Genomic DNA, 27,730 nt, shown 5'->3' on the forward strand with positions numbered 1-27,730 from the left:
CATGTATCTGACCACGTACCTGTGGTCATATCCCACTTCCTCCAGTGATGAGGAGCAGCCCTAGACCAAACATAACGAAGACTCTTTCGGGACCCCCCGACCCCCTTAAACACCCTCATCTTCCCACTCCCACCATTTCGTCTTTCACTTACAAGTTAATATGGAATTAAGTCGCTGCTGGCTTCCAAGGAAGAGAAGAGGGAGAGGGAACGATAACTCTACAGCACAGAAGCCCGGTGAACACGACCTTAACCAAGTGATGAAGGCTCATGTCGCCCGGGATGTCATGTGGATGACCCGTACTCCCCGATGTGACGTGTTGAGAAAGGCACTTCGCCTCTGTGTGTTCCTCCCCCGTAACTCCAATCTAACCATGAGGAAAACATCAGACAAGCCCAGATTGGGGGATCGTCTACAGAAACCTGGCCCATACCCCTCAAGGCCATCAAAGTCATGACAAAGACAGACTAAGAAACGGTTACAGATTAGAGGATGCTGGGGGGGGGGCACGGAGCAAAATTCAATGTGATCCTCAGGGCTGGAGGGTACAGAAGGGACAGAGAGAGAGAAGACATTAATGGAAAAGCTGGTAAAGACACATATTAAAAGCTCCAAATGAAGCCTGGAGTTTAGTTAATAATACTATACCCATGTCAGTTTCTTCATTTTGACAAGTGTACTATGGAAACGTAAGGTATTAATAATGGGAGAAATTAAGTGAGACGTATACAGAAACTCTCTGTACTATCTTGGCAACTTTTCTATAAAGCTCAAATTAATCCAAAATAAAAAGTTTATGTCAAAAATTTTATTTGAAAAACTGATCTTTCTTTGAGAGACAGATATCTCAACACCGGCTCCACAACCCTTGTATAGAAAACTGCCCTCCCCACAGCACGGACTACAGCAGTCATGTTTAGTATCATGTGACCTTATCCTATTATTCCCCGATTCCCACACTCACCAAGCCCTCACGCACCCGAGTGGACCGTGGGTAGGCCCGCCAACCTACGGGCTGGAAGGATAACATGATAGAGTGTGCCAGAAATGTTGATACGTTAGCCTTTTCTTTATCGGAGCCACGAGAGGCTAGGTCCCTATGCTGGTTAATGTTCTGTGTCAACTTGGCTAGACCATGATACCCAGATATTTGATCAAACATCATTCTGGATGTTTCTGTGAAGATATTTTTTAGATGAGATCAACATTTAAATCAACCGACTTTGAGTAAAGCAGATTACCCTCCATAACATGGGGTCACATCATAACAGTTGAAAGCCTTAAAAGAACAGACTGACCTTCTCTGAGGGAAAGGGAATTCTGCCAGAAGACTGTCTCTGAACTCCAACTGCAATTCTTACCCCTAGGTCTCCAGTCTGCTGGCCCACCCTAGATTTTGAACTTGCCAAGCTTCCATAATAGCATGAGCCAATTCCTTAAAATGAATCAATCTCTCTCTCAATATACATGTGTAGATAGGTGGATGGATGGATGGATGGATAGATAAATATAGATAGATGATGGATGGATGGATAGATAGATAGATGATAGATAGATAGATAGATAGATAGATAGATAGATGATAGATAGATGATAGATAGATGATAGATAGATAGATAGATAGATGATAGATAGATAGATAGATAGATAGATAGATAGATGATAGATAGATAGATAGATAGATGATAGATAGAGAGATGATAGATAGATAGATGATAGATAGATAGATAGATAGATAGATAGATAGATAGATAGATGATAGATAGAGAGATGATAGATAGATAGATGATAGATAGATAGATAGATAGATGATAGATAGATAGATAGATAGATAGATAGATAGATAGATAGAGAGATGATAGATAGATAGATGATAGATAGATGATAGATAGATAGATAGATGATAGATAGATGATAGATGATAGATAGATAGATAGATGATAGATAGATAGATAGATAGATAGATGATAGATAGATAGATAGATAGATGATAGATAGATAGATAGATAGATGATAGATAGATAGAGAGATGATAGATAGATGATAGATAGATAGATAGATAGATAGATGATAGATAGATGATAGATAGATAGATAGATAGATAGATGATAGATAGATGATAGATAGATAGATAGATAGATAGATAGATAGATGATAGATGATAGATAGATAGATGATAGATAGATAGATAGATAGATGATAGATAGATGATAGATAGATGATAGATAGATAGATAGATAGATAGATAGATAGATAGATGATAGATAGATGATAGATAGATAGATAGATAGATGATAGATAGATGATAGATAGATAGATAGATAGATAGATAGATAGATAGATGATAGATGATAGATAGATAGATGATAGATAGATAGATAGATAGATAGATAGATAGATGATAGATAGATAGATAGATAGATGATAGATAGATAGATAGATAGATAGATAGATGATAGATAGATGATAGATAGATAGATAGATAGATAGATGATAGATAGATAGATAGATAGATAGATGATAGATAGATGATAGATAGATAGATAGATAGATAGATAGATAGATAGATGATAGATAGATAGATGATAGATAGATGATAGATAGATAGATAGATAGATAGATAGATAGATAGATAGATGATAGATAGATGATAGATAGATAGATAGATAGATGATAGATAGATGATAGATGATAGATAGATAGATAGATAGATAGATAGATAGATAGATGATAGATAGATGATAGATAGATAGATAGATAGATAGATAGATAGATAGATAGATGATAGATAGATAGATGATAGATAGATAGATGATAGATAGATAGATAGATAGATAGATAGATAGATAGATAGATGATAGATAGATAGATAGATAGATAGATAGATGATAGATAGATAGATAGATAGATAGATAGATAGATGATAGATAGATAGATAGATGATAGATGATAGATAGATAGATAGATAGATAGATAGATAGATAGATAGATAGATGATAGATGATAGATAGATGATAGATGATAGATAGATAGATAGATAGATAGATAGATGATAGATAGATAGACAGATACAAGAGAGAATGTGTGTATTTGTGCATGTACACACCCTACGGGTTCCGTTTTTCTAAAGAACCCTAATATGGTCTTTGATAAGGAAATTGACACATCTGGGAATTAAGAGGATTACATGAGAGACTTCCTAATGTCCCTGAAGTCACACCCCATACATATCCAGCCCCTGCCAATTCTTTTATGAGACATCATGGCAGGTGCGATGAGGCTTAGGAGAAGCCCAGTCCTGGCCCAGTCACTAAATGTAACCTTGGGCAAGTCATTCCACCTCCCTGGGCCTTCTACTCTTTTTCTGGAAAATAAAAGGGCTGATGAGATCAGATTCTGAAAACACACCACAGGCTGCCCACAACAGACATCAGCAGGGGATCCCATTTTTCCCCTCCTGAAACCTGGAGGCAGCCCATAGCTGTTCTGGTTAGTCTTCCATGTTGGCTCCACAAAAAGACCTTACCAATCAATCTAAGTTCGTTCATGAGATCAAACCAATTTGTGACCCCAAGATCATTTGGTTTCTAAAGCCCCAGCAACTAAAATGAAACAAAGCCACTGAAAGCCATTGTGGTCACTGCTGGGCAGGGGACTTGCTTGAAAAATAAAACTCAACCCTTGGCTGATAGTGACTGCGATCATAGGAAAGACCGAAGGGGGCTCCGGAGAGGGTGAGGTTGAGTTCCGTGTGTGCTGGACTTGCCACCGCCAAGCCGTCTTCCTATGTGTTCTCCAGTCTCTTCTCTGGATGTGATCAAAGCCCCCCGCCATGCTCCCTCCAGTCTTTTTGCAACTCCCAGTGGTACTCGGTCTAGTGCCCAGCACCCAACATACTCACCTCGGCAAGGCTGATGGAGATGATGAACACGGGGGGTGGGAGGCAGTTAGCTCTCTCCAAGTATGTTCTTCGGACCTTTTCAGGAAGCATCCATTTTGAGACAACCCTGTGGACCTTTTTATTCTTGAAGGTATCTTTACCTCCCCTGTCCTCTCTCATTTCCTTCTCTTCTTCCAGCTCTCCTTTCATGTCTCTATCCATATTCAGATTCATATCCTCCATCTCCAAATCGTGACCAGCAGCCATTGTCCTGAATCCTCCCGCCACCTGAAAGGGCCATGAATGTCAAGGAAACATGGATAACCCTAGAGTCCTGGGCTCTCTGGTATAACCACTGGTTTCCAAGGCCTTTCCTGTATATTAATAGAAGGCAATTGAAGATCTGGTGTCCAAATACTCATAATATCCACACCCTATCATCTGTGTTCAATTGTGACAAAGCACTAGGGTCTCCCCAAATGAGGGAGAGGACTTTCAGGGGTCACTTCTGGCTTCATCTATGTCCACTGCCTAAAGGACGGACTAGAGCCTTGGAAGAAGAAACTCTGCCTGGTATACCCCTCCCCTCCCCTCTGCCACTGACTGTCAAGTCAACCATCAGTGAAGAGAGAGCTCTGTTGTAAGGTGACGCGTCTCAGAGCTTAAACCATGCACTCTGCATAACTGCACCCAGCCTGGTCCAGCTAAAGTAAACGGTCTCCTTTCCCTTCTTAGTTTTATCTTGCTTCGACTCAAGGGCCAAACATAGGTCTCTGATTTCTGATTCAGAATCAAAAACAATTTACTGAACATCTATTGTGTATCAGGAACCACACTGGGGGCTTCCACATCTATTGACTCATTGGACTTCCACAATAACCCGAGAAGGAAGGGATTTGTAGTCCCAATTATAGATAAAAAACTGAGCTGCCCACTCTGCCCCCCTCCCCAGGAAGATTCAAACCCACACGTTCTCTAAATTACCAGGGTCCTTTCTAAAATACCGCACTGCCCATTCTGTAGCATACTTGGGGTGTTAGGGTTAGGGTAAGGAACCAGAAACTTCCTTACTGGTTCTCCAAGCACAAAGTCAATACCTTGCTGAAACACCTCTTCCCAACAACTCTCTGACATCTGAAGCTCTTGGCTGAGTTCCTACGAATTTCCATATCCAGTATTCCCTTGAACTCAATCCTCAACATTCACTTATCGAAGCATTTATTCAGTAAATATCTATGGAACACCTACTACGTATCAGGCCACCATCTACCCCAGAGTGTTTACAAAGTGTAATGGAAGAGACAGAGGTCAATAAAAATCATACACATAATTGTCATTACACTATGATAGAGGACACCAAGCAGGTGCATAAGACACCAAGGCTGTAACAGTGAGGACAGATCCATATACTATTTCCTTTCCCCGTGCCATGCCCTGTGCCATGTTCTATCCTTTTCCTGTTGGTCTGGTTCTGTTTTTTTTTTTTTAAGATTTTTTTTTTTTTTTTGAGAGAGAGAGAGAGAGAGAGAGAGAAAGTGTGAGAGAGAGCATGAGAGAGGGTCGAGGGAGAATCAGACTCCCCGCTGAGCAGGGAGCCTTATCTGGGACTCGATCCCACGACTCCAGGATCATGACCTAAGCCGAAAGCAGTCGCTTAACCAACTGAGCCACCCAGGCGCCCCAAGGTTCTGTTATTTTTTTTACTCCTGGTTAAACTACTTAAATCATTCGAATGTTTCTGTGGTCAAAGGGGGGGGGCCTCAAAAATGAAGGGAAAAACATAATAAAGATAATGTTGCACCATAGTACATACAGTCCAACCCAGTTTTTGTAAAAAGTAATGTACTGACACACGTACCGGAAGAAATCTGGAGAAGGAACCATGATCATATCTGCGTGGTGGAATTTCACTGGATCTTTGCCCTGCATGCAGGGATGGATCCAGATTTTGTGGAGCCTGAAGTGTAAACAATTTGGGGGGTTTTCTTTGGAAAAAATAATATAAAATTAAAATTACAAAATATAAAAATTGCAAAAGTGGATACACAGCCTTTGAAGGAGCCCATGCAAGCGAGAGACCTGAAGTTAAAGCTTTACTAGCTTCAGAGAAAATCCACCTCTGTTCGTATGTGTTGTCTTCCTTTTTATTTCATTTTTCAGTAATCTCTACATCTGATGTGGATCTGGAACTTACAACCCGGAGATCAAGAGTGACACACTCTACCAACTGAGCCAGCCAGGCACCCTTATTTGATTGTTTTAAAGTATGTATTTTAATTTAAAAAAAACTAATAAAGCCACATCTATGAAATCTGTACCTGATTCTAAAATCTCAACTACTGGGGCGCCTGGGTGGCTCAGTCGTTAAGCGTCTGCCTTCGGCTCAGGGCGTGATCCCAGCATTGTGGGATCGAGCCCCACATCAGGGTCCTCTGCTGGGAGCCTGCTGCTTCCTCTCCCACTCCCCCTGCTTGTGTTCCCTCTCTCGCTGGCTGTCCATCTCTGTCAAATAATAAAAAAAAATCTTTAAAATCTCAACTACTGTACTATTTCTCCCCTCCCCTTTGTGGCCCAGTGTCTTTTTTTTTTTTTTTTAAGATTTTATTTATTTATTTGATAGACGGCGAGAGAGGGACCACAGCAGGGGGAGCGCGAGAGGGAGAAGCGGGCTCCCCGCTGCGCAAGCAGCCCAACGCGGGCTCGATGCCAGGGCCCCAGGATCATGACGGAGCGGACGGCAGCTGCTTCCCTGCGCCACCCCGGCGCCCTGGCAGGCATCTATACCCTAACCAGCTGGGTGTGCCCCATTGAAACTGATCTCCTGCGTTCGGCCCTTCAAACCAATCCGCTTCCAGAGCCATGCGAGTCCCAACCACGTCGGCAGAGCACGCTTGGCATTTCAAAGCATGACCCCACTACAAAATCGCACGTACTCCTCAGAATTATCTGAAGTAAAAAGAAGGCAATGCTAGGTTCCCAATTCTCCTCATCTTCCACCTTCCTAACAGACTTTCCTGTTGGAATCTCTTCCTCCATCTTTCATCTCCACTCTCTTCCTTCTCCTGCTCCCCAGCCACAGGCATCCCCTCTGCACGCCTCAACCACACCCTTGTCCTGCCACCGGACTCCTCTAACTCGGTGAAGAGGAGCGGGTAGCAAGGTCGCTAGAGGACAGGAACCCAGGCTTTGACACTGGACAGACTGGGGGAAATGGCCTCGTCTTCTTTACCTTTGCAGCCCCAGGCAATGGGCCTGGGCCTGGTACCGCAAACAGTAGAATAGTGGTTGCCAGGGGGTGGAGGAAGGGGGGGGGGATGGGGAGTTACATGTTTAATGAGTGCAGAGATTCAGTTTGGGAAGACAAAAAAGTTCAGGAGATGGATGCAGCGAGAGTGTCACGACAATGTAACGTAGTTAATGCCACGGAACTGTATGTGCACTTAAAAATGGTTAAAATGGTAAATTTTAAGTATGTCTATTTCACGCACACACAAAATAATGAGAAACTTTCAAAGTCATTGTGGCGATCAGATCTAGTGTTTGTGTCACCAAAACGTGCTTCACCAATGACATAATACTGATATTTTCAGCTTAGGTTAATGTATCTAAATGTCCTAAATGACCCCAAATAAAGTTTTTCACTGTAATTTTTTTAAAAAAATGCGATCCATGGAGCCAGATCACTGGCATTAGAATACAGCTCTACCACATGTCAACTGTAAACGTAGGTAAGTCGCTTAAATTCTCTGAGCCGCAAATTACAGTTTTTTAAATTGTGCTAAAATACCCATAACATAAAATTTATCGCTTTAACCATTTTAAACTGTACAATTCAAGAGCATTAAGTACACTTACAACGTGATGTAACCATCACCACTGTCTCGTTCAGGAACTTTTTCATCGCCCCAGACAAAAACCCCATACCCATTAAGCAATCTCTCTATGGCCACCTCCCTCCAGCCCAGGGCAGCCACTAATCTGCTTTCTGTCTCTAGGGATTTACTTACTCTGCATAGTTCATGAAATTGGAATCATACAGTATGGGGCCTTTTGAGTCTGGCTTCTCTCAGTAGTAGTAAGTCTTCCAGGTTCATCTGGGTTGTGGCCTGTTTCAGTACTTCTTTCCGTTTTTGTTTTGTTTTTTTTAAGTAGGTGCCGCACCCAAATGTGGGGCTTGAACTCACGACCCTGAGATCAACAGTCGCAGGAAGGGGTGGGGGCAATGGGTGAAAGAGGTGATGGGGATTAAGGAGTGCACCTGTTGGGATGACCACTGGGTATTGTACGTAAGTGACGAATCACTGAGTTCTACACCAGAAACTAGTATTATGCTGTATGTTAACTAACTGGAATTTAATAAAATCTTGAAAAAAAAAAAAAAGAGTCACATGCTCCACAGACTGAGCCAGCCAGGCACCCCAGTATTTCATTCCTTTTTATGGCTGAATAATACCGCATTGTATAGATATATAAACACATTGTTTATACATTCATCTGCTGAAGGACATTTACATTGTTTCCGTCTTTGGCTACTGTGAAAAGTGCTGCTGTGAACATCCCTGTGCATTGTTTGAATATCTGTCTTCAGTTATTTGGGGTATATACTTAGGAGTGGAATTGCTGAGCTATAGAGTAATTCTATATTTAACTTATTGGGAAACTCTCAGATTCCATTTTAAACTGGGGATAATTTTAAAAAATGAAAATAAAAATAAGGTGGGGACAATGACAGAACTTACCTTGTAGCATTGTCGGAAAGATTGTTGGAGGTAATGCATGTAAAGCACTTAGAATAGTATCTGGCACATAGTAAACACTCCGTAATTGTTATTATTAGCTATGGATGGATGAGTGGGCGTGTGGTTGGATGGATGGATGGATGGATGGATGGATGGATGGATGAGGCTGAGTATAGGGCCTATTTTCACACTGCAAGCTACTGGGAATCACTCCTATTGAATTTATTCTTAAAAATATTTCATTAGGCAATTTCCACGTTACAATAGATTATATCCAGTAAATTTAGGGAAGAAAAGAATTCCCCTTTTCTGTCACTTTTCCCCAGCAACTTTTCTGAGAAGAAAGCTCCCTCCTCTAGATTTTCCATCCTCCCACTCAACCAACCTCCCAGGGTCAGACACTAGGTCCGTAGACCTAACTATTTCACTAATATTCCCTGAATGTTGTCGATTATTTCTAGATTCACTTGTCATAATTGGCAAAACACAATGTGGCTTTAAGATCTGTAGCTTTTAACAGCAAATATTAAAGCATTTTAAAAATAAGTTCAGGAGGTGCCTGGGGGACTCAGTCAGTTAGGCATCTGCCTTCGGCACAGGTCATGATCCCAGGGTCCTGCGAGGGAGCCCCGCATCGGGCTCCCTGCTCAGTGGGGAGTCTGCTTCTGCCTCTCCCGCTCCCCCTGCTTGTGCTCTCTCTCTGTCAGATAAATAAAATATTTTATAAATAAATAAATAAATAAATAAATAAATAAATAAAAATAAGTTCAGGGGCCCCTGGTGGCTCAGTAGGTTGAGCGCGCAACTCTTGGTTTCGGCTCAGGTCATGATCTCAGCATTGTGGGATCGAGCCCCATGTCAAGCTCTGCACTCAGTGCGGAAACTCCTTGTCCTTTTCCCTGCCCCCCACCCCCATACTTTTCCTCTCTCTAAAATAAATAAATAAATAAAATCTTTAAAAAATAATAAGTTCAAGGGCACCTGGTTAGCTCAGTCAGTAGAGCATGCAACTGTAAGTTTGAGCCCCATGTTGGCTGTAGAGATTACTTTTTAAAAAAATAAACTAAAATCTTTAAGTAAATAAATAAAAATAAGTTCCGTTAGGGATGATCAACATTGTATTAAGCTCTACTGTGAATTCAAATACCATATACAATCACTTTACGAGGAAAGAAAATTCTACATTGTTAATACAATTTTATAGCTAAAAAGGAGCTAAAAAATATACGAAGGATTGCATTTCCTCAAATCTTTCTCTTTTCTCTAGATTTCAAGTTTTCTAGAAATTTTACGAAGTCAAGCCCAGCATTTTGGGTAGTTTAGAGAAACATATTTCCCACGCTGCAAAGGTATCTGACCCATTCGGCTTCTCCAGCGCTCACTGGGGGGTCTGCTTTCTTCCACGGCGTGCACAGCAAAGAGATCTGACGTGTAGTTCTAGCTACTTCAGGCTCTGGCAACAGACGAACATGTTGGTAGCAACCGTACCGTGTGGGTTTTACCTCTCTTCTCAGTGACGGTCACACTCTGACTTCGAGCCCTGTCTGTGGGCCCTGTTCCTTGGAGACGGGGGCCCCTCCTTGATTAAGCAATGCTCCAACATCTGCTGCTCGATGCTCACGGGTGTGCTCCCCGACTCTGGCATTCCCTGTCCCTCCCACTCCCGTTTCTCTTCTGCTCCCACACCTGAATTCCTGAGCCCAGTTCACCACCTTGGAAACATTCCTGATCAAACAATGAAAAAGATTATCCAAAAAAAAGAGAAAGAAAGAAAAGGATTATCCATACTCATGAGGCTGTGGGAAATGGTACAGTTTTGGAAGGCAATCGGGCAGTACCCAGAAAATGCAAAAAGCATATACCTTTCAACAGAATCACCCGACTCCTAGAAATCTATCCTGCAAATGTATTTGAGCAAGTGCACAAAGCTCTATTTCAAAGATGTTCGGTGCAGAACTGCTTATAGTAGTGACAGATTACAAAGAACAGGAACGTACTTCAATAGGGTGGTTGCGTTTTCTGACAGTTTTCATTCTTAGGTGCTTCTTCCTTATGCTGTGCTGAAATCTGCTCCTGGGTCCAAGGTTTTCCTCCTTGGGCTAATCTCAGGTTATACCATTATTTTGCCCTTGCATGGGTGTGGTCTAGGTACTCCATAGGCTCTACAGGTCAGAGGTGGGACAGAGTCTCTGGAAGCATACTTTAGATGACCAGAACTTTTGAAGGCCCATTTAAATAAAGCAAGAGTCTCAAAACATCTCAGCAATGATTACAACACATCATAGCCGAACAGAGATATAAAAGCATCGCAGCTGTCACATTATTCACTTGGTCACTCTCATCACGGTGTTATGTATGGAGTGGAATTATTTACTGCACTCACTGACTGTGCCTTCTTACTCACTAAGCAAAGATCATCCAAGTTTCTAGAGCTTTCTTTAATGTTGGCTTGATGTTATGCCTTACCTCCTACCTTCTATCTTTAGCAGGTGTCTGTCAACTCTTTGTTGAAAACAATCTCTCTGTCTCTCTGTCTCTGTCTCTGTCTCTGTCTCTCTCTCTCTCTCTCTCACACACACACACACACACACACACACACAGAAACACACACACACACAGACCAAAACTGGGTGACACTGCTGTAATAAATTCTCATCCTACTTATAGGGAACAATGAGGGTAGACTGATCAACAGAATTTTGGAGGAGTAGAAAAGACTCACGGCCTTCGAGTTAAAAATGAAAAAAAAAAAAAAATGAAGATGTTCCCCTGTGCACCAAAAGCCAAAGACCCTCCCTTTTTTTTTTTAAGTAGGCTCCACACCCAGCATGGGGCTCAAATGCACAACCCTGAGATCAAGAGTCACATGCTCTACCAACTGAGCCGGCCAGGCGCCCCAGAAAGTATTCTTAAGAGGAAAAGTGGAAAGAACTTCCCTACATCCTGATTTTATCTGGGATAAGCACTGCTCATAGTATGAATCATGAAGCCATTGTTTCGGCCCAGGAGTAGAAAGGGCAGGGCCTTGCTCATTTACCCAAAACACTCTTCTGCTTAAAAAAAAAAAGAAAAGAAAAGAAAAAAGAAATGAAGAAAAAGAGATTTCCATTAGGAGAGTTACACCGGAGATCCTTGACAATGGCAAGGGATTTTTCCAAAGACCTTTTAGGAGCCTTAATATACCACATAGTGTCTCCCAAAATTATGTTACAAATTACAGCCAGAAAATTTTAAGTGATTGCATTTCAGACCCTAAATGATTCCATAAATGCAGGTGTAAGGTTATTTATAAAGTCTGTCATGTGAGGAGTATTAATTAACCATGTTTAACATTTTGCACCCAAGGTCCCAAAGAAGAAAAGAAAACAGAACCTCAGTGAGTTAATTGTGCCCCTTCATCTTTAAGTAAAGCTTAACCTCTCTCTCGAAGACCAGTTTCTGCACTTTAATGAGCTGAAGCACTCATGAAAACAACTTCCCAAAGCACTTTTCCTTGTATCTGTGTGACACACAGATAGATCGCTTGGTGTCAAAGATCCTAGGCACCGCTGAACTTGACGTTCCATGCCAAGTTTATCCAAAACTTCTGTTTGTGGTCACACACACACAAAAATTTTTTTAAAAGTCACTTTCTCAAGCTTCTTCACTTTCTTCTCATTTCTATTTCTGGCACTATCAAGTGATTTATTTTTACGAGTCTTTTCTACTCCTCAAACAAGAAACAAAGATTTTAGTCACTGCATGCAGATTACCTAGAAGCCGGAACTTGTGGAGAAGAGAAATCACGGGAGACGTCAAAGTGGCAGGGCAGGCCTGCTCACTCCCTGGTCAATGACGGCTCCAGCGAAGTCCTTCGGTTCACATCCATCTATAACGGGCCTCTGGGAGCAGCTAATGACATGCAAAACTGTAAGCGTTGAAGCTGCCAATGTCAAGGGCTCCCAGAGTCTTCTCTTGATTAACACTTATATAATGGCCATTTGTCAGGGTTCTGGGGGAATTCTTCATCTCATGAATCCTGGCAGGCAGCAAGGACCACTTCCCGGTACGGAAGGTAAAAATCCCCAGTCCTCTCGGTTCCAGGTCCCTAGGCAGCTAAGGTTCCGGTCGTGACTTGGGCGTCACCGATCAGCCACACTTGCTTAGGATTTTTGAGGCTGGAGCTTGAAGACTGGCCACGTTCTTCACAGCGGTGCACTGCAAGCAGCACGTCCAGTGTCCATGCCGCTCAGGTCAGAGTGGCATCCGGCACCCAAGGCCCACCGAATCTTCCATGCAGGCTGCCGCAATGAGCACACAGTGCAGCCCCAGCAACGGGGCCATCTTCACCGACCTGGCCTGCGATGTGATTTCGGCGTAGTTCTAGACGCCTGGTTTCCTTTTGTCTCAGCGTATTTTCCAAACCTTGTTTCTGCAGCCTTCCAGTGATTTTGTAACCTCCCTGGGATACTGTGATATACTAAGATATTTTTGCTCTTCCTCCCCAGTTCCTGGCACAGAGCTCCTAAAACCCTTGGAATTTCCAGAGTGACAAGGGTGGGAGGGGCATCTTCTGTTATTTATAATAAGCCCTTTTTAACCAGACCTGAGCTTCAGCTCAGGAAGTGACTTGGAGGATGGGGGCTGGTTGCCCAAGGAAATAACGATGGGATTAGAGGGTTGGAACTTTCAGCCCCACCTCTGGGAAGGGAAGAAGGGCTAGAGATTGAGGTGTATCAGCAATGGTCAATCACCAATCCCGCCTATGTTATGGAACTTCCATGAAAACTCTACACAGAAGATTCAGAGAGCTTCCAGCTTGGTAAACACAGAGAGGCGCTGGGAGAATGAAACACTCAGAGAGGGCGTGGAAGCTCTGTATCCTTTCCCATCCACGCTGCCCCATGCATCGCTCCCATTTGGCTGTTCTTGAGTTGTATACTTTATATAAAAAACCAGTAATAATAAGTACAGCCCTCTCGTAAGTTCTGAGAGCTGTTCTAGCAAATTACTAAGCCCAAGAAGGGGGTCACAGAAACCCCAACTTATAGCCAGTTGATCAGAAGCCCGGACTCGCAACTGGCATCTGGGGTGGGGAGCAGTCACAGGGTACTGAGCCCTTAACCAGTGGGGTAGTTAGTGTCAGAATTGCTTGGTGTGAAAAACCCACATATTTGGTGTCAGAAGTGTGAGCAGGAGTTGAGAAATAGTTTTTCTTTCCTTACCCAATGTGCGTTCAATCAAATTCATTTACTGGAGTAATTAGCCAGAATCAGTTTCTGTGCCTTGTAGCCAAAAACCTAAGTAATAACACCTCAGTACGCAAGAAACTCTTCTCAACTCTACCTGGGGTCTTCTTTTTGCAAGTTAAACTCAATTCTTGCTCTGCAGCAGGGAGACACAGTGTAAGGAGAGCGCAGAACCAGGAGACCTGCTTTCTGGTCTAGACCTCTGCCACTTCCTGGCTGTGTGAGCTGAAGCCAGTCCCTTCCATGCGCTGAGCCATGACTCTCTCACCTGCACAGTGAAATGAAGAGTCTGCACCAGACCAGTCGTTCCCCAAACTAGTTCTGCCTTAGAATCCCCTCAAGAGTTTCTTTTTCAACATTTGTTTTTATACAGCCTCCTGGGCCCCACTCCTGAAAAAACTAATTTAATCGATTCAGCAGATCTCTGACAAGCGACACGGAGGCAGGAACACTTTTGAGAACCACAAACTAAGGCCTCCAGGGTCCACTCCTCTCACAAACTCTGTGATCTTCCAGAGGAAAGCAGAGACAGTTTTATTGCCGTATTTCTTGTGCCCAGAAAGTTCCTGGCACACAGGAGGTGTTCGGAAAATACTAGCATCTGTGTAAAGGGTAAACAAACTCTGCAACTTTTCTGTAAATCTAAAATTACTCCAAAATATAAAAAGTTTATTTAAAAGAATACTGGAAGGAAGGGAAAGGGAATTCTATCCAGACAACATTAACCAAGAGTCTTATATCACTTTGTGTTGAAAAGTGCCTTCCACCACCCCAATCCCCCCCACCCCATTATCATTCTGCCATCACTGCGCCATCAGAGGAGACCGGCAAAGCCACTATTCTGTCATGGCTACAAAAAGGTTTGTCACCTGTCTTTGTGCTAGACACTGTGAAGACTCAAGTTCTGCTCCCAGCACACCCCTTAATTTTACTGTGCCTCAGTTTCCTTGGCTATAAAATAGACCCCCTTCCTCCCCTCCGTATCGTACAGAATTATTGTAAGAAGCAAATGAAAGAATAAGAGTGGCCGTAATAGTGAGCACTTACTAGGGGCGCCTGGGTGGCTCAGTCAGTTAAGCGGCTGCTTTTGGCTCAGGTCATAATCCCCGGGTCCTGGGATGGAGCCCCAGGTCAGGCTCCCTGCTCAGGGGGAGTCTGCTTCTCCCTCTGCCCCTCCTCTTGCTCCTTCTCCCTTTCTCTCGTGCTCTCTCTCTCAAACAAATAAATAAATCTTTAAAAAACAAAAACAGTGAGCACCAACTACATGCCAGATTCTATGCTAAGCACTTGACGAGCATTCTCTTCATTAATTTTCACAACAACCTTATAAAACAGGATAATAACAAAAAATGAAAATAAAAAAATAAAATAAGATAGTAATATCCCCACTGTATAGGTAAGGAAACTCGGGCTTCCGAAGGAACTTGATCCGGGTAGCACAGCTGGTGAGGGAAGAGCTGGGAGAGGAGCCCAAGGTGTCTGAGTCCACAGACCTTGCGTGTTCCTCTGCCCTGAGATTTCTATGCACCAGGGGTTAAAGAGGTATACATCTGTATTTTGATTATTTTCATCCCATTCTTCCCTCTACCCTAATCCCCCTCTTCTTCCTCCTGCTCCCCAAACAGACCCAGACCAGAGCCCGGGAGTTTCCAAATGGGGGCCGTGGAAGTGGCAGGTCATCGGCCCAGAGTCTGGGGTCGGGAATCCCCAGCATTCCCACTGAAGCCGCAGGGAGTCGAGATGGACACGGGCACCCAGGAAAGGAAAAGCATTTGCCTCTCTGAGAACCCAAATGTCTACGTCAGGCTCACCTTCCCTTCTTCACCTCACCCAGGAGAGCACAGGCGAGGCCACCCACCTCAGGCCAACTCCTCTTTGGCAGAAGAGACTTTTGATCATCAGTTTGTGCTGCTTTCCTAGTTGCATTCACATGAGTAGGTTGTAAATATCTGAATTGTTTCTTTAAACAGCTGGCCCCACCCATTCATTGGTACCAGGCGGGCCCCTGCCAAGGCTGAGTCCAGCCTTGATGTGGCCTGGGAGCCCAGGAGGCTGGGCGGCAGGCTGTGCTGGGTGTACCCGATTTTTGCCCAGCCGGGCCTGGTGGGGAGGTTTTTGGTGGTGTTGCTAGGCAACCTGGGTAATTGGAGAGGCCATGGATTGGGCTTCTGGGCCACAGAGATTAACAGCCTCCTTCATCACACTGCAAGCCATCATTATCCCCTGTTCCAGAGGCCTGCAGCAATCTCTGTGGTTATAGCCTGAAAGAGTGCTTTTTTAGCTACAGAAATTAAGAACCAGCTTTTCAATATTACGGGTTTGTGGCTGTGGTTGTTTTCTTTTTGCTGCATCTCTGCGGATACACTTGGAACAAATAAGCGAACGATGAAAAAATAAATGTCTCCACAAACCCCCTTCTCCAAAAGTTTTTCTTACTTCTAACGCAAAGCAAACTTGCACTCCCCGCGAAGGCAGCTAAGGTAGAGACACGTCCTCCCGAGGTCCGTGCGTGCCCACGCCACGTTCAAAGCTGCTGCCTTGGGATCCCGCACAACTGGGGCTGTGGTTCGGGGTGGGGAAGCCAGGGCCTTGCTCCTGAGCAAAGCCTTTCAGCAGAATAATTTCTGTCTCTCCCACTCAACAACAATCACAACACCCCCCTTCCCAGTCTCCAGCCACTTTCACTTATACTATTTCAATGCCTCCTCCCGGCTGCCCTGTAACGATGACGTCACCCCTACTTGCATTTTACGGATGAACAATTAAACAAGAGGCACCCGTGATCATATACCTGGCTAGTCACACCAAAGCTGAGACACAAACCCATTTTTCTGAAGCTAGATGGGCTCTCCACGATCCACACTGATTCCCCCCGACATAGAACTTCGTACCTGATTACAACATGTGTAATAGTAATAACAATACTCACCGGTGTAGAGACACAAGCACTTCATCCTGTATCTCATATCATCCTCCACACAGCATCCTTGCTGATTGTGGTCAGGCTTTCAAAGCTGCCTCGTGTACACTAAGGAACACAGTCTGGAAGAAGTCCCAGAGCTGGACACCCTGCTTAAGTAGGTTAACAGTCTACCAGCGTACAGGGCTGAAGGGAAACACTGACCCTGCGCCATCGCCGCCTTCATTCGAGGAGTTGACTCAGCTGGGCAGCATTACGATACTACTGTCAGTCCCCTGAGTAAGGAGGCAGAAACACTGCTTTCATTAGATATTTGTAGTTATTCTTCCAAAGGGCTTTCGCTGCCTCATCTACAATGTTTCTTGAATAGTGGTCCGTCGATAGTGACCAACTGTGTGAGTTTGCAGAGGACTAGGGATTTCCTGGGATGTGGGACTTGGGGTTTTAAAATCAGGACAGTCCTGGGCAAACCGAGGGGAGTCACCTCTCCTAGACCACCTACATTAGAATCATCTGGGGAGGCCAGGGGACGATGCCTGGTTTGCATAGGATTACTATGGCAGTGGTTCCTAACCTTGGCTACACATCCGAATTCCCTGAGAAGATTGTAAAAAAAATACTAACTCTGGGCTCATGCACCAATGGGATCAGAGCCCCTGGAGCAAGGGCCTGAAGACTGGTGTATTTTAATGTACAGCCCAGACTAAAAACCCCTACCCTAGAGATTTGGATTCAGAGGGTCTGGGCTGGGGTCTTACCCAGGAATCTGCATATGCCTTTTTGACAGCTCCGCAGGGAATTCTTATGTATACTGTGGTTTGATAAGCAATGATTCTTATGTGATGTGTGCATTCATTGGACAGGCATTCCCTGAATGTCTTCTGTATGTTGGGCTCTGGAATCATAAGGAAAAAACAAACAAAAAAAACTACTTTCTATTCCTAGGTCCTCCCTATCCAGGGAGGAATAAAGAGCTATAAATTGTCCCAACGCAGTATGCTGTGGTTTAGCTTTATACGTGACTCAGCCCCATCAGGGTGATTATGGTTAATCAGTTCCCAGAAGCCTAGTGTGATAGATTAAAGATGGAGTATATTATTTGCCATTCCTCCCACTAAGAGGTGGGGTTCGTTTCTCCTGCCCTTGAATCTGGGCTAGCCCTGTGACTGGCTTTGACCAGTAATAGGTGGCAGAAGTCGTACAATCCAAGGCCAGGCCTTAAGAGATCGGCAGCCCCACTGTCGTTCTTCTTGGAAGCCTAAGACCATAAAGAAGGTTGACTCCTGGGGTGCCCGGCTGGCTTAGTCAGTAGAGCATGCAACTCTGGATCTCGGGGTGGTGAGTTCAAGCCCCACATTGGGCATAGAGCTTACTTTGAAAAAATATAAATAAATAATAATTTAAAAAGAAGGTTGGATGGCACATGATGTAATGAGTACTGGGTATTATGTTATATAAGACTGATGAATCACTGACCTCCACCTCTGAAACTTATAATGCATTATATATAAATTAATTGAATTTAAATTAAAGAATAAAGTTCTTGTGAAAATAAAAAAAAGTGAAAAGAAAAATCATGGAAATAAATAAATAAATAAATAAATAGATAGATAGATAAATAAATAAATTAATTAAAAAAGAACGTTGATTACCCTGCATGCTCTGATGAAGCCCGATCTATTCGTATGGAGAGAGAGGCCATGCAGAAGAGCCCCGGGGTGCCAGACCCAAGCGTAAGTGAAGCCTTTTTTTTTTTTTTTTAGATTTATTTATTTGATGATAAGGCAAGAAACAACAAATATTGGAGAGGATGTGGAGAAAGGGAAACCCTTTACACTGTTGGTAGGAATTCAAGTTGGTACAGCCACTCTGGAAAACAGTGTGGAGGACCCTCAAAAAGTTAAAAATAGAGCTACCCTATGACCCAGCAATTGCACTACTGGGTATTTACCCCAAAGATACAGACGTAGTGAAGAGAAGGGCCATATGCACCCCAATATTCATAGCAGCATTGTCCACAATAGCTAAACTCTGGAAGGAGCCGAGATGCCCTTCAACAGATGACTGGATTAAGAAGATGTGGTCCATATATACAATGGAATATTACTCAGCTATCAGAAAGAACGATTACCCAACATTTGCAGCAACATGGACAGGACTGGAGGAGATTATGCTAAGTGAAATTGGTCAAGCAGAGAAAGACAATTATCATATGGTTTCACTCATTTGTAGAACATAAGGAATAGCAGGGAGATCAGTAGGGGAAGGAAGGGAAGAATGAAGGAGGGGTAAACAGAAGGGGAATGAACCATGAGAGACTATGGACTCTGGGAAACAAACTGAGCGTTTCAGAGGGGAGGGGAGTGGGGGATTGGGTTAGGCCGGTGATGGGTAGTAAGGAGGGCACTATTGCGTGGAGCACTGGGTGTTACACGCAAACAATGAATCATGGAACACTACATCAAAAACTAATGATGAACTATATGGTGAATAATATAGCATAATAAAAAATTTTTTTAAAAAAGGTTTATTTATTCGAGAGAGAGAATGCATCCAAGTGCAAGTAGGGGGAAGGGCAGGGGGAGAGGGAGAGAATTTCCAAGCAGACTCCCCGCTGAGCAGAGCCCACGGGGCGGGGGGGGGGGGGGGGGGGGCTCGCTCTCACAACCCTGACTGAGATCATGACCTGAGCCGAAACCAAAGGTCTGATGCTCAACCAACCGAGCCACCCGGGCGCCCCTGAGTCAAGCCTTCCTAGACCTCAGAGCCCAGCTCGTCCACCAACTGAAGACAGCCAGCTTGGTGACCCCAGCCGACTCCACACAGAGCAGAAGAACTACTCAGCAGGACTCTGCCCAAATTCCAGACCCACAGAAGCATGGCAAGATAAAATGATTGCTGTTTGAAGCTGCCACACTTTAGAGTGATTTGTTAATACAGCACTAGCTACCAACATATCTCATCAGAAGTAGAAGGCAGAATGGCATCCCATACCATTCTGCCTTCCCGTTGCCATTGCTCATCTTGGTAGCCCTCCACGGAGTAGACCGCTGGTGCCTACCTGAAAAGTTCTCCATCTCGGACTCTATTCCTGCCCCCCTCCAAAACCAACACACACAACCATAAATCAGAGGAGAGCAACTCTCTGCTTAAAGCCTCTCAACGGTTGCTCACTGTCATCGAGATAAACACAGGATCCTTACCAGGGCTGGTGAGGTCCTGCATGACCTAGCTCCTGCCTTCTTTGTGGAATTTTACCGCTCTCCCCCCACCATCTCTGTTCTGTCTTTTCTATACAAATATACGTAGCTTTTTATTGAAGTTGAGTTGACGTACAATATGATATTAGTCTCAGGTGTATAATAGAATGATTTGACAATTACATACGTTACAAAAGGCCCACCACAACAGGTGTCGTTACCGACTATCACCGTACGTTATCACAGTCGTACTGACTATATTCCCTCTGCTGGACTTCTCATCCCATGACTTACTTATTTTATAAGTGGAAGTCTGGCTCCTTAATCCCCTTCACTTTTTTCGCCTATTCCCTCACCCCCCTCTCCTCTGGCAACCATCAGTTTCTTCTCTGTATTTACGAGTCTGTTTCTGTTTGCTTGTTATCCATTTGCTTTGCTGTTTAGATTCCACATATAAGAGAAATCATATGGTCATTGCCTTTCTGTCTGACTGACTTCACTTAGCCTAACACACTCTAGGTCCATCCACGTTGTTACAAATGGCAAGGTTGCGTTCATTTTTATGGCGGAGTAGAATCCCATTATATATATGCCACATCTTCTTTACCCACTCAGGTTGCTTCCGTATCATGGCTATTGTAAATAATGCTACAATTAACATATGGGTGCATACATCCGTTTGAATTAGTGTTTTTTTTTTCTTCAAGAAAATACCCAGAATTAGAATTACTGGATCATATGCTATTTCCATTTTTAATTTTTTAAGGAACCTCCATATTGTTTTCCACAAGTTCTTCTTCCCATCCCAAGAACACCCCAAGCTCTCTCCTGCCTCAGGGTCTTTGCACTTGCTGTTCGGTTGACCTAAACCTCTCTCCTCCATCCCTGCCATGCACTCTAACATATATACACAAGGCTACCTCCCTCATGACAAAGAGCACCTCCCTAGGAAGTCTTCCCTAACCCACCCCTCTGCCCACCCCATATATTCTAGCAGATTCCCCTGCTTATTTGCTCCCAGCACTTGTTACTATCTAAAAATATCCGATGTGTTTATTCGCTATCTTTTCTACTAGAACATAAATTCCAGAAAAAGTAGAACGTGTGTAGTTTTTACTCCATTCGTAGGTGCCCAGTAAATGTTTGCTGAATAAACCGTCAAGAAATGAAGAACGCAGGAAGTACGGAGTAATAGAAATCACAGCAGCAGAAATGCCTGATCCTGCTTCACTTCTGCCTCTGCTTACCTGTGGACCCCTTCGGCTCTCCTGACCAGGAGCCTCGTCCCCAGCACGACACGCACGGCCAGGATGTGTACGGGAGCCGTATGCCAGAAGTCCCCACACTGCTTTGCTCACGAATCCCCATTCGATTTTGAAAAAGCTATGACCCTCGCACACATTTTACGATAATAACTAAAATTATTTTTCACAAGTTAAAATAGGTTCCGAGACACAATTTTCTGGTATAGTCATATTAGAAACATGCTTTCGATATGTTTTCATCTAAACCTTGGAGTTACAGATTTAGTTTGTTCAGTTTCTGGAAAATGTCTGCCATGTAATCCAATTGTCAAAGCCAGTGCTCACTGTCAAACCGATTAGCCATACCAGAAAAATTTTGTCTGTAAGAAAACCCACTTTCGTTTTTAAAAATGTCTATAAATGAGTTTATCTGTATCCCCATGACAACCAATTCAGGTCCCAATTAATCCTATAATACACAGATGAAGAGCTAAGGCACTTCAATTTAAAAAGTAGAGTAGCGTAATGGTTAAGAGCACAAATTCTAGAGGGGAGGTTCTGGAGTTCAAGTCCGGATTCTGCCACTCGATAGCTCTGTGACCTTGGGCAACCTCTTAAACCTCTGGCTGCTGGGACACCTGGCTGGCTCAGTCGGTAGAGCGTGTGGCCCTCGATCTCAGGCTCATGAGTTGAAGCCCATTGGGTGTGGAGCTCACTTAAAAAATAATAATAAAATAAAATGAAAAGTAAATTCTACGAGTCTGCAGTGAGGTACCACCCCTTCCGTTTATCTGATCTAATCTCGCAGGAACCAAGCATTCTCCAGTTGTCCTTCTGGTTTTTCTAGCCCTGAGCAAGGCACCACAGAAAGATTCAGGACAAATCTAGGAAAGCTAGAGAAGGGAAATACTGAACGCAGAGTTAGGGGCTCCTGGCTGGCTCAGCAGGGGAGCATGCAACTCTCCACCTCAGCTCTTAAATTCAAGCTGCAAGTTGGGCCTGAAGGAATGAGGGGAAGGAAGGAAGGAAGGAAGGAAGGAAGGAAGGAAGGAAGGGAGGGAGGAGGGAAGGAAGGGAGGGAGGAGGGAAGGAAGGAGAGAAAGAAAGAAAGAAAGAAAGAAAGAAAGAAAGAAAGAAAGAAAAAGGAAGAAAGGAAGAAAGAGACGGGGAAGAGTTCATAAGGAGAACTTAAAAGAATCCAGTCAGGGGCGCCTGGGTGGCTCAACTGGTTAAGTGTGGGACTCTTGATTTCAGCTCAGGTCTTGATCTCAGAGTCATGCGTTCAAGTCCCACATTGGGTTCCATGCTGGCTGTGGAGCCTACTTAAAAATAGTAATAATAAAACAAAAATAATAGTAATAAAACAAAAATAATAGTAATAAAACAAAAATAATAATAATAAAACAAAATCTAAAAGAAAAAAAGAAAAAAGAAAAAAAATCCAGTCAAGCAGATTGCTTTCAGGAAAGAACACCTGTGGAATCTGAGGGTCTGGAAACGGATTCTCTGAAAGCTATCCACATCCATAAACCCCCAGTTCCATACTCAACACAAACTCCCAGGGCACATTCGGAGCCCAACATAATTCCTGGTGCCCCCCCTGCAACTCCATCTCTCTCCTTCACATAACAAAGCCCGAATCAGTGAGCAGCACACCCCAGAATTTGCTCCAGGTTATACAAATGTAAATCATTTGTAAATTTCAGGTGCTTCTTTTTTTTTTTTTTAAAGATTTTATTTATTTATTTTGACAGAGAGAGACAGCCAGCGAGAGAGGGAACACAAGCAGGGGGAGTGGGAGAGGAAGAAGCAGGCTCCCAGCGGAGGAGCCCGATGTGGGGCTTGATCCCAGCACTCTGGGATCACGCCCTGAGCCGAAGGCAGATGCTTAACGACTGAACCACCCAGGCGCCCCCAGAGGAAAAAGCAGGCTCCTAGCGGAGAAGCCCGATGTGGGGCTCGATCCCAGAACGCCAGGATCACGCCCTGAGCCGAAGGCAGAAGCTTAACGACTGCACCACCCAGGCGCCCCTCAGGTGCTTCTATTAGAAAGAATAAATTAGCGGTAACCAGCACACAGCTGATGACCAAGCACAGTAGATCAGGACACAAGGCAAGTTCGGAGGCACTTCACGAACCATTATGAAGTCCTAAAAAGGAAGTCCTAACCCGGGTCCTAAGGAGGAAGGCTCATTTCCTCAGAAAGGAACCCTGTCAGGCCTAGAGATCTTGGTGCCATTTCCCTGACCCCCATGCATCAGCCATACTTCTGAAATACAAGTCAGATGGTGTCCTCCTTTCGCTAAATCCCTTCAGTGGTTACCCAATACCCTTGGTGTAAAATCTAGTTTCCTTAACAGGCTCATGGCCTGAACCCTGCCCATTTATCCTTCCTTCTTCCGTAGACACTCTACATGTCAGCCATACTGAGCCCCTAGCAATTCCAGCTCCCACCCTCCACTAGGCCTTTTCATGGGCATCTCTCTCTGCTAGAATATCTTCCTTCCCCAATATGTTCTCCCGGTGAAATTTTTTTTTTTAAGATTTTATTTTTTTATTTGAAAGAGAGAGAGAGACATGGGGCGGGGGAGGGGGAAAGGGAAAGAGAGAGAATCTCCAGCAGACTCCATGCTGAGCATGGAGCCCAACACAGGGCTCAATTCCACAACCCTCAGATTATGACCTGAGCAGAAACCAAGAGTTGGACACTTAACCTGACCGAGCCACCCAGTTGCCCCTCTCCTGGTGAACTTCTAACACCCCCTTCAAGACTCTGTCCTAAACACCTGCTCTGCAAAGCCTTATAAGCACTACCATGAGCCTGCCATTGGCTAGGCCCTGGATACAGTAGAGAACAACGCAGACATGGTGAAATTAAATGCCCCTCACAGTCCCCTCTGCAGCCTCTGCTCCTGTCTAGGGTACCATGTCTTCTTTGTATTATCACCATCTCCTCCACGAGGCCGTGCGGGTCTTGAGGATAGCACTTCTGTTTCATTCCTCTATGAACCCCTATGAGGGAGCCCACAGAATACATCAAAAAATGTTTGTCGGACCCATTTACTCCCACAGGATTCATTGAACAGTCCTGTATTAGGGACATACAAGGTGCTGTGAACACACGGACATGGTCCCTGCCCTCCTGGGACCAACAGGGCACTTGACTGAACGAATGATGAATGAGTGAAGGAATTAATGCATCAGAAAGGAGTGTGCTTCTCCCATGCGGATGAAGCCACCCAGAGCAGGAGATGGACAGGAAGTGAGAAGCTGGTGTCTAGGAAGTTGGGAGAAATTTGGGAGAATGATGATGTCCTTTGTTCTTTCTGATACCAGGAACTGGAAAGATAGCCAGGAGTTGAACAAAGAGCATGGAGTCTAGAGTCTGACCTAGCCTTGAACCATGGATCCACTGCTTACTAGCCGTGTGACTGTAGGCAATCCCTTAGCCTTAGCCTGTTTGTATCTCCATTTCCTCATCTGTAAAATGGGGATAACAATATCATAACAGGGTTATGATTCAGTGAGATAACGCATTTACAAGCCCTTAGCCTGAGGCCGGGCAGAGCTGGTTTTAGGAATTGGTACTTCCCATCACTTGCTCAGTGTCAGTGCAAATTCAGAAACACCGCAAGAGAACCCGCTGGTAACTTCATCTCCCTCCACTGGGGTCCCGGCCCGGGTCCTGTGTTCTTACCTCAGACCCACGGGAGGCCCCTTCCCCATCCAATCCACCCCCAGCCCTTCTGAGTCTCCCTCTCCCTTCTCCACCTCTCCCTTCACTACCCATTCTGGGTTTGCACGTTTGTCTCAGTGCTTTCAAGACCAGGGGTTTTCTTTTAGATCTTTACAAGCCTGTAGAGAGGGGAAGGTGGTGGTAGGAGGGGTGTGGCAGGAAGGGAGGGGGAGACGCCAAATTAGAAGGGAAGAGCACTGGTGTTTACTGAAGCCCCACTGTGTGCCACTGCGGGGGGGGGGGGGGGGTGGGGCGGCTTGGTGCCTGACGCGCATTGTCCCATGTCATCTTCATAACAATACCACTTTACAGACCAGGAAACCGGGCTCAGGAAGTGAACAGGAGAGATGGGACAGGAATCCAAGTGTCTGGACAACTCCAAAATAATCTTACGCTATGCCACACGGCCCACCAGCTTACAATTATTAAATGTGTGTGAAATAAAGGTCAGTTTTCCTCTTCCCTGGAAGAGCAGAGATGGTGCGTCCCCTCCCCCAGAATACAGGTTGATGCTCAAACAGTGAGGAATAAACAAGTGAATAATAACAAATGAATGAGTGAAATCCCTCAAATACCGGCACCAGGAAGGAGGAAACAACCCTGGGGGAGGCGCCTAGCAGGCAGAAGCGGAGAGAACGTCTTCCCTGGCGGTGGTCTCCAGTGCGGGGCAGGGGAGAGGTCAGCCGACCCAGGAGGGCTAGGAACTGGCTCAGCTGGAGAGGGGGGGAAGAGTTGGGGGACAAAGGTGGGGAGGGGCTTTGGTTATTGTTGAAAATGGGATGAAGGGAGAGAAGACTGACCAGGGCTGGGAAGGAGAATGGCATTACCTGGTCCCCCCACCATGTCCTGGGGGAGAAGCCAGAGACAGCTTCCCCCCCTCCACTCCTGACTCAACATGCTACTTTTTTTTTTTACATTATTTATTTATTTATTTGTTTGTTTGTTTGTTTGTTTATTTAATCTCTACACCCACCCTGGGGCTCGAACTCAGGAGTCCCATGCTCCTTGGACTGAGCCAGCCAGACGCCCCTCAACATGCTACTTTTAAAATGAAAGTTGCAGGATCCCAAGCGGCCATCCTGAAGGCTAGTCCGGAAGGGAGGTTGCCAAGAGTGTCCCAAGGCCGACTCCTTGCCGCTCCCGCCCGGGGACTCGGGCTGTTCTACCCCGGGGCGCTTCCTGCCCCGCCCCCTTCTCCCCCAGGAGGGCCTCCCTCCGCGGGTCCGCGCTCCCGCCGCTTACCTCGGGACGTGGTCCCAGCCAGGACAGGCTGCCCACCGCGTTCCAGGCTGCCCGGGCCGAGGGGCTGCCTCTGCTGCCCTGAAGTTCCCGCCCTGCCAGCAGCTCCTCGGTCCCTCCCCAAACTAAAATCGTCCCAACAGGTTCCCAGCTGCCCGGCCCTGGGGGAGGGAGCCTGATGAAATCCCCTCCCCGCCTTGACACCCGGCCTGGGCCGGGCCACGCAGCTCTGCAGTCTCACTCCTGGGCTGGCCCTGAATGAATGAGTCCTCCCCTCCGACAGCCTGGGTCTGAGCCAGGGAGCCGGTAACAGTCTCTGATCTTTCTCCGTGGCCCTGGCACCGAACTCCATTCCTCCTCCAAGTCTTACCTTCCTGCCTAGGTCTGAGTCTTCTTCCTTCCCCGCTCAGCCCCCTGGGGAAAGACCTCGGCAGGGTGGTCTCTGTCACTCTGCCTTTGGTGGTGCTGTGGTGGGAAGCCGGATCTGGCGCTGGACACCAGAGGGGGGTGACTTGGTGACCCTCGGCAGAGATATAGTCACAAGCCCCCTGGATTCTGTCCACCAGACTGGTTCTACCTTGGCCCTGGTGAAATAGGTTTGCCAGTTTCTGATTATTCATTCAATGCATTTTGAGACTAATTCCCATTGCACTAGGCCCTGGAGAGTGCTGAGATGCCCTTAAGTATTTTTTGTAAATTAATAAATTCTCATTTAGGATGTGTACATCAGCTGCTTGTGAACCTCGTTAATGTGAATCAGTACCTACAAAATCTCAGTTCTGAGATTTTTTTTTTTTTTTTTTTTTTAGATTTTATTTATTTATTTGAGAGAGCAAGAAAGCTCGTGAGTCTGCGCAGGGGGAAGGGGTAGGGGCAGAGGGAGAAGCAGACTCCCTGCTGAGCAGAGAGCCCAACTCGGGACTCTATCCCAGGACCCCAGAATCATGACCTGAGCAAAGGCAGATGCTTAACCAACTGAGCCACCCAGGCTCCCATGAGATTTCTTTTTTTTTTTTTTTAAGATTTTATTTTAAAGTAATCTCTGCACCTGATATGGGGTTCAAACGCACAACCTTGACATCAAGGGTCGTATGTTCTACCGACTGAGCCAGCCAGGTGCCCCTTGGTTCTGAGATATTAAGCTCATGTTTCTAGCTTGCAAAATTCAGAGCCTGCCCCTGAACTTGGTGAATTCACCAAGATCATGTCCCTGTGGGACCATCAAATCAGTCTTTTTTTTTTTTTTTTAAGATTTTATTTATTTATTTGAGGGCACCTGGGTGGCTCAGTCAGTTAGGAATTTGCCTTCAGCTCAGGTCATGATCCCAGGGTTCTGGGATCGAGCCCCACATTGGGTTCCCTGCTCAGCGGGAAGCCTGCTTCTCCCTCTCCCACTCCCCCTGCTTGTGTTCTCTCTCTCACTGCCTCTCTCTCTGCCAAATAAATAAATAAGATCTTAAAAAAAAAAAGATTTTATATTTATTTCAGGGCTCCTGGGTGGCTCAATCAGTTAAGCATTTGCCTTCGGCTCAGGTCATGATCTC

At 45.0% G+C, this 27,730-nt stretch overlaps 1 protein-coding gene and 1 long non-coding RNA gene across 2 annotated transcripts in view; one reads left to right on the plus strand and one right to left on the minus strand.

Annotated features, from left to right (window-relative positions):
• LOC130542273 (uncharacterized) overlaps nt 1-16,257 on the plus strand; it is a 53,330-nt gene extending 37,073 nt beyond the window's left edge. Inside the window, exon 3 of the long non-coding RNA XR_008956729.1 lies at nt 15,473-16,257. This is a non-coding gene — a long non-coding RNA (uncharacterized LOC130542273). The remainder of the gene's footprint in view (nt 1-15,472) is intronic.
• RHBDL2 (rhomboid like 2) overlaps nt 1-26,339 on the minus strand; it is a 51,095-nt gene extending 24,756 nt beyond the window's left edge. The window contains exons 1-2 of the mRNA XM_057305154.1: nt 26,190-26,339; nt 3,902-4,168 (exon numbers count right to left, since the gene is read on the minus strand). Coding sequence (XP_057161137.1) covers nt 3,902-4,147 — 246 coding nt within the window. The 5' untranslated portion in view covers nt 4,148-4,168; nt 26,190-26,339. The remainder of the gene's footprint in view (nt 1-3,901; nt 4,169-26,189) is intronic.
• Between the last annotated feature and the right edge of the window lie 1,391 nt (nt 26,340-27,730).

This window comes from Ursus arctos, unplaced genomic scaffold (assembly GCF_023065955.2).
Source record: "Ursus arctos isolate Adak ecotype North America unplaced genomic scaffold, UrsArc2.0 scaffold_32, whole genome shotgun sequence".
Classification (NCBI taxonomy): domain Eukaryota; kingdom Metazoa; phylum Chordata; class Mammalia; order Carnivora; family Ursidae; genus Ursus; species Ursus arctos.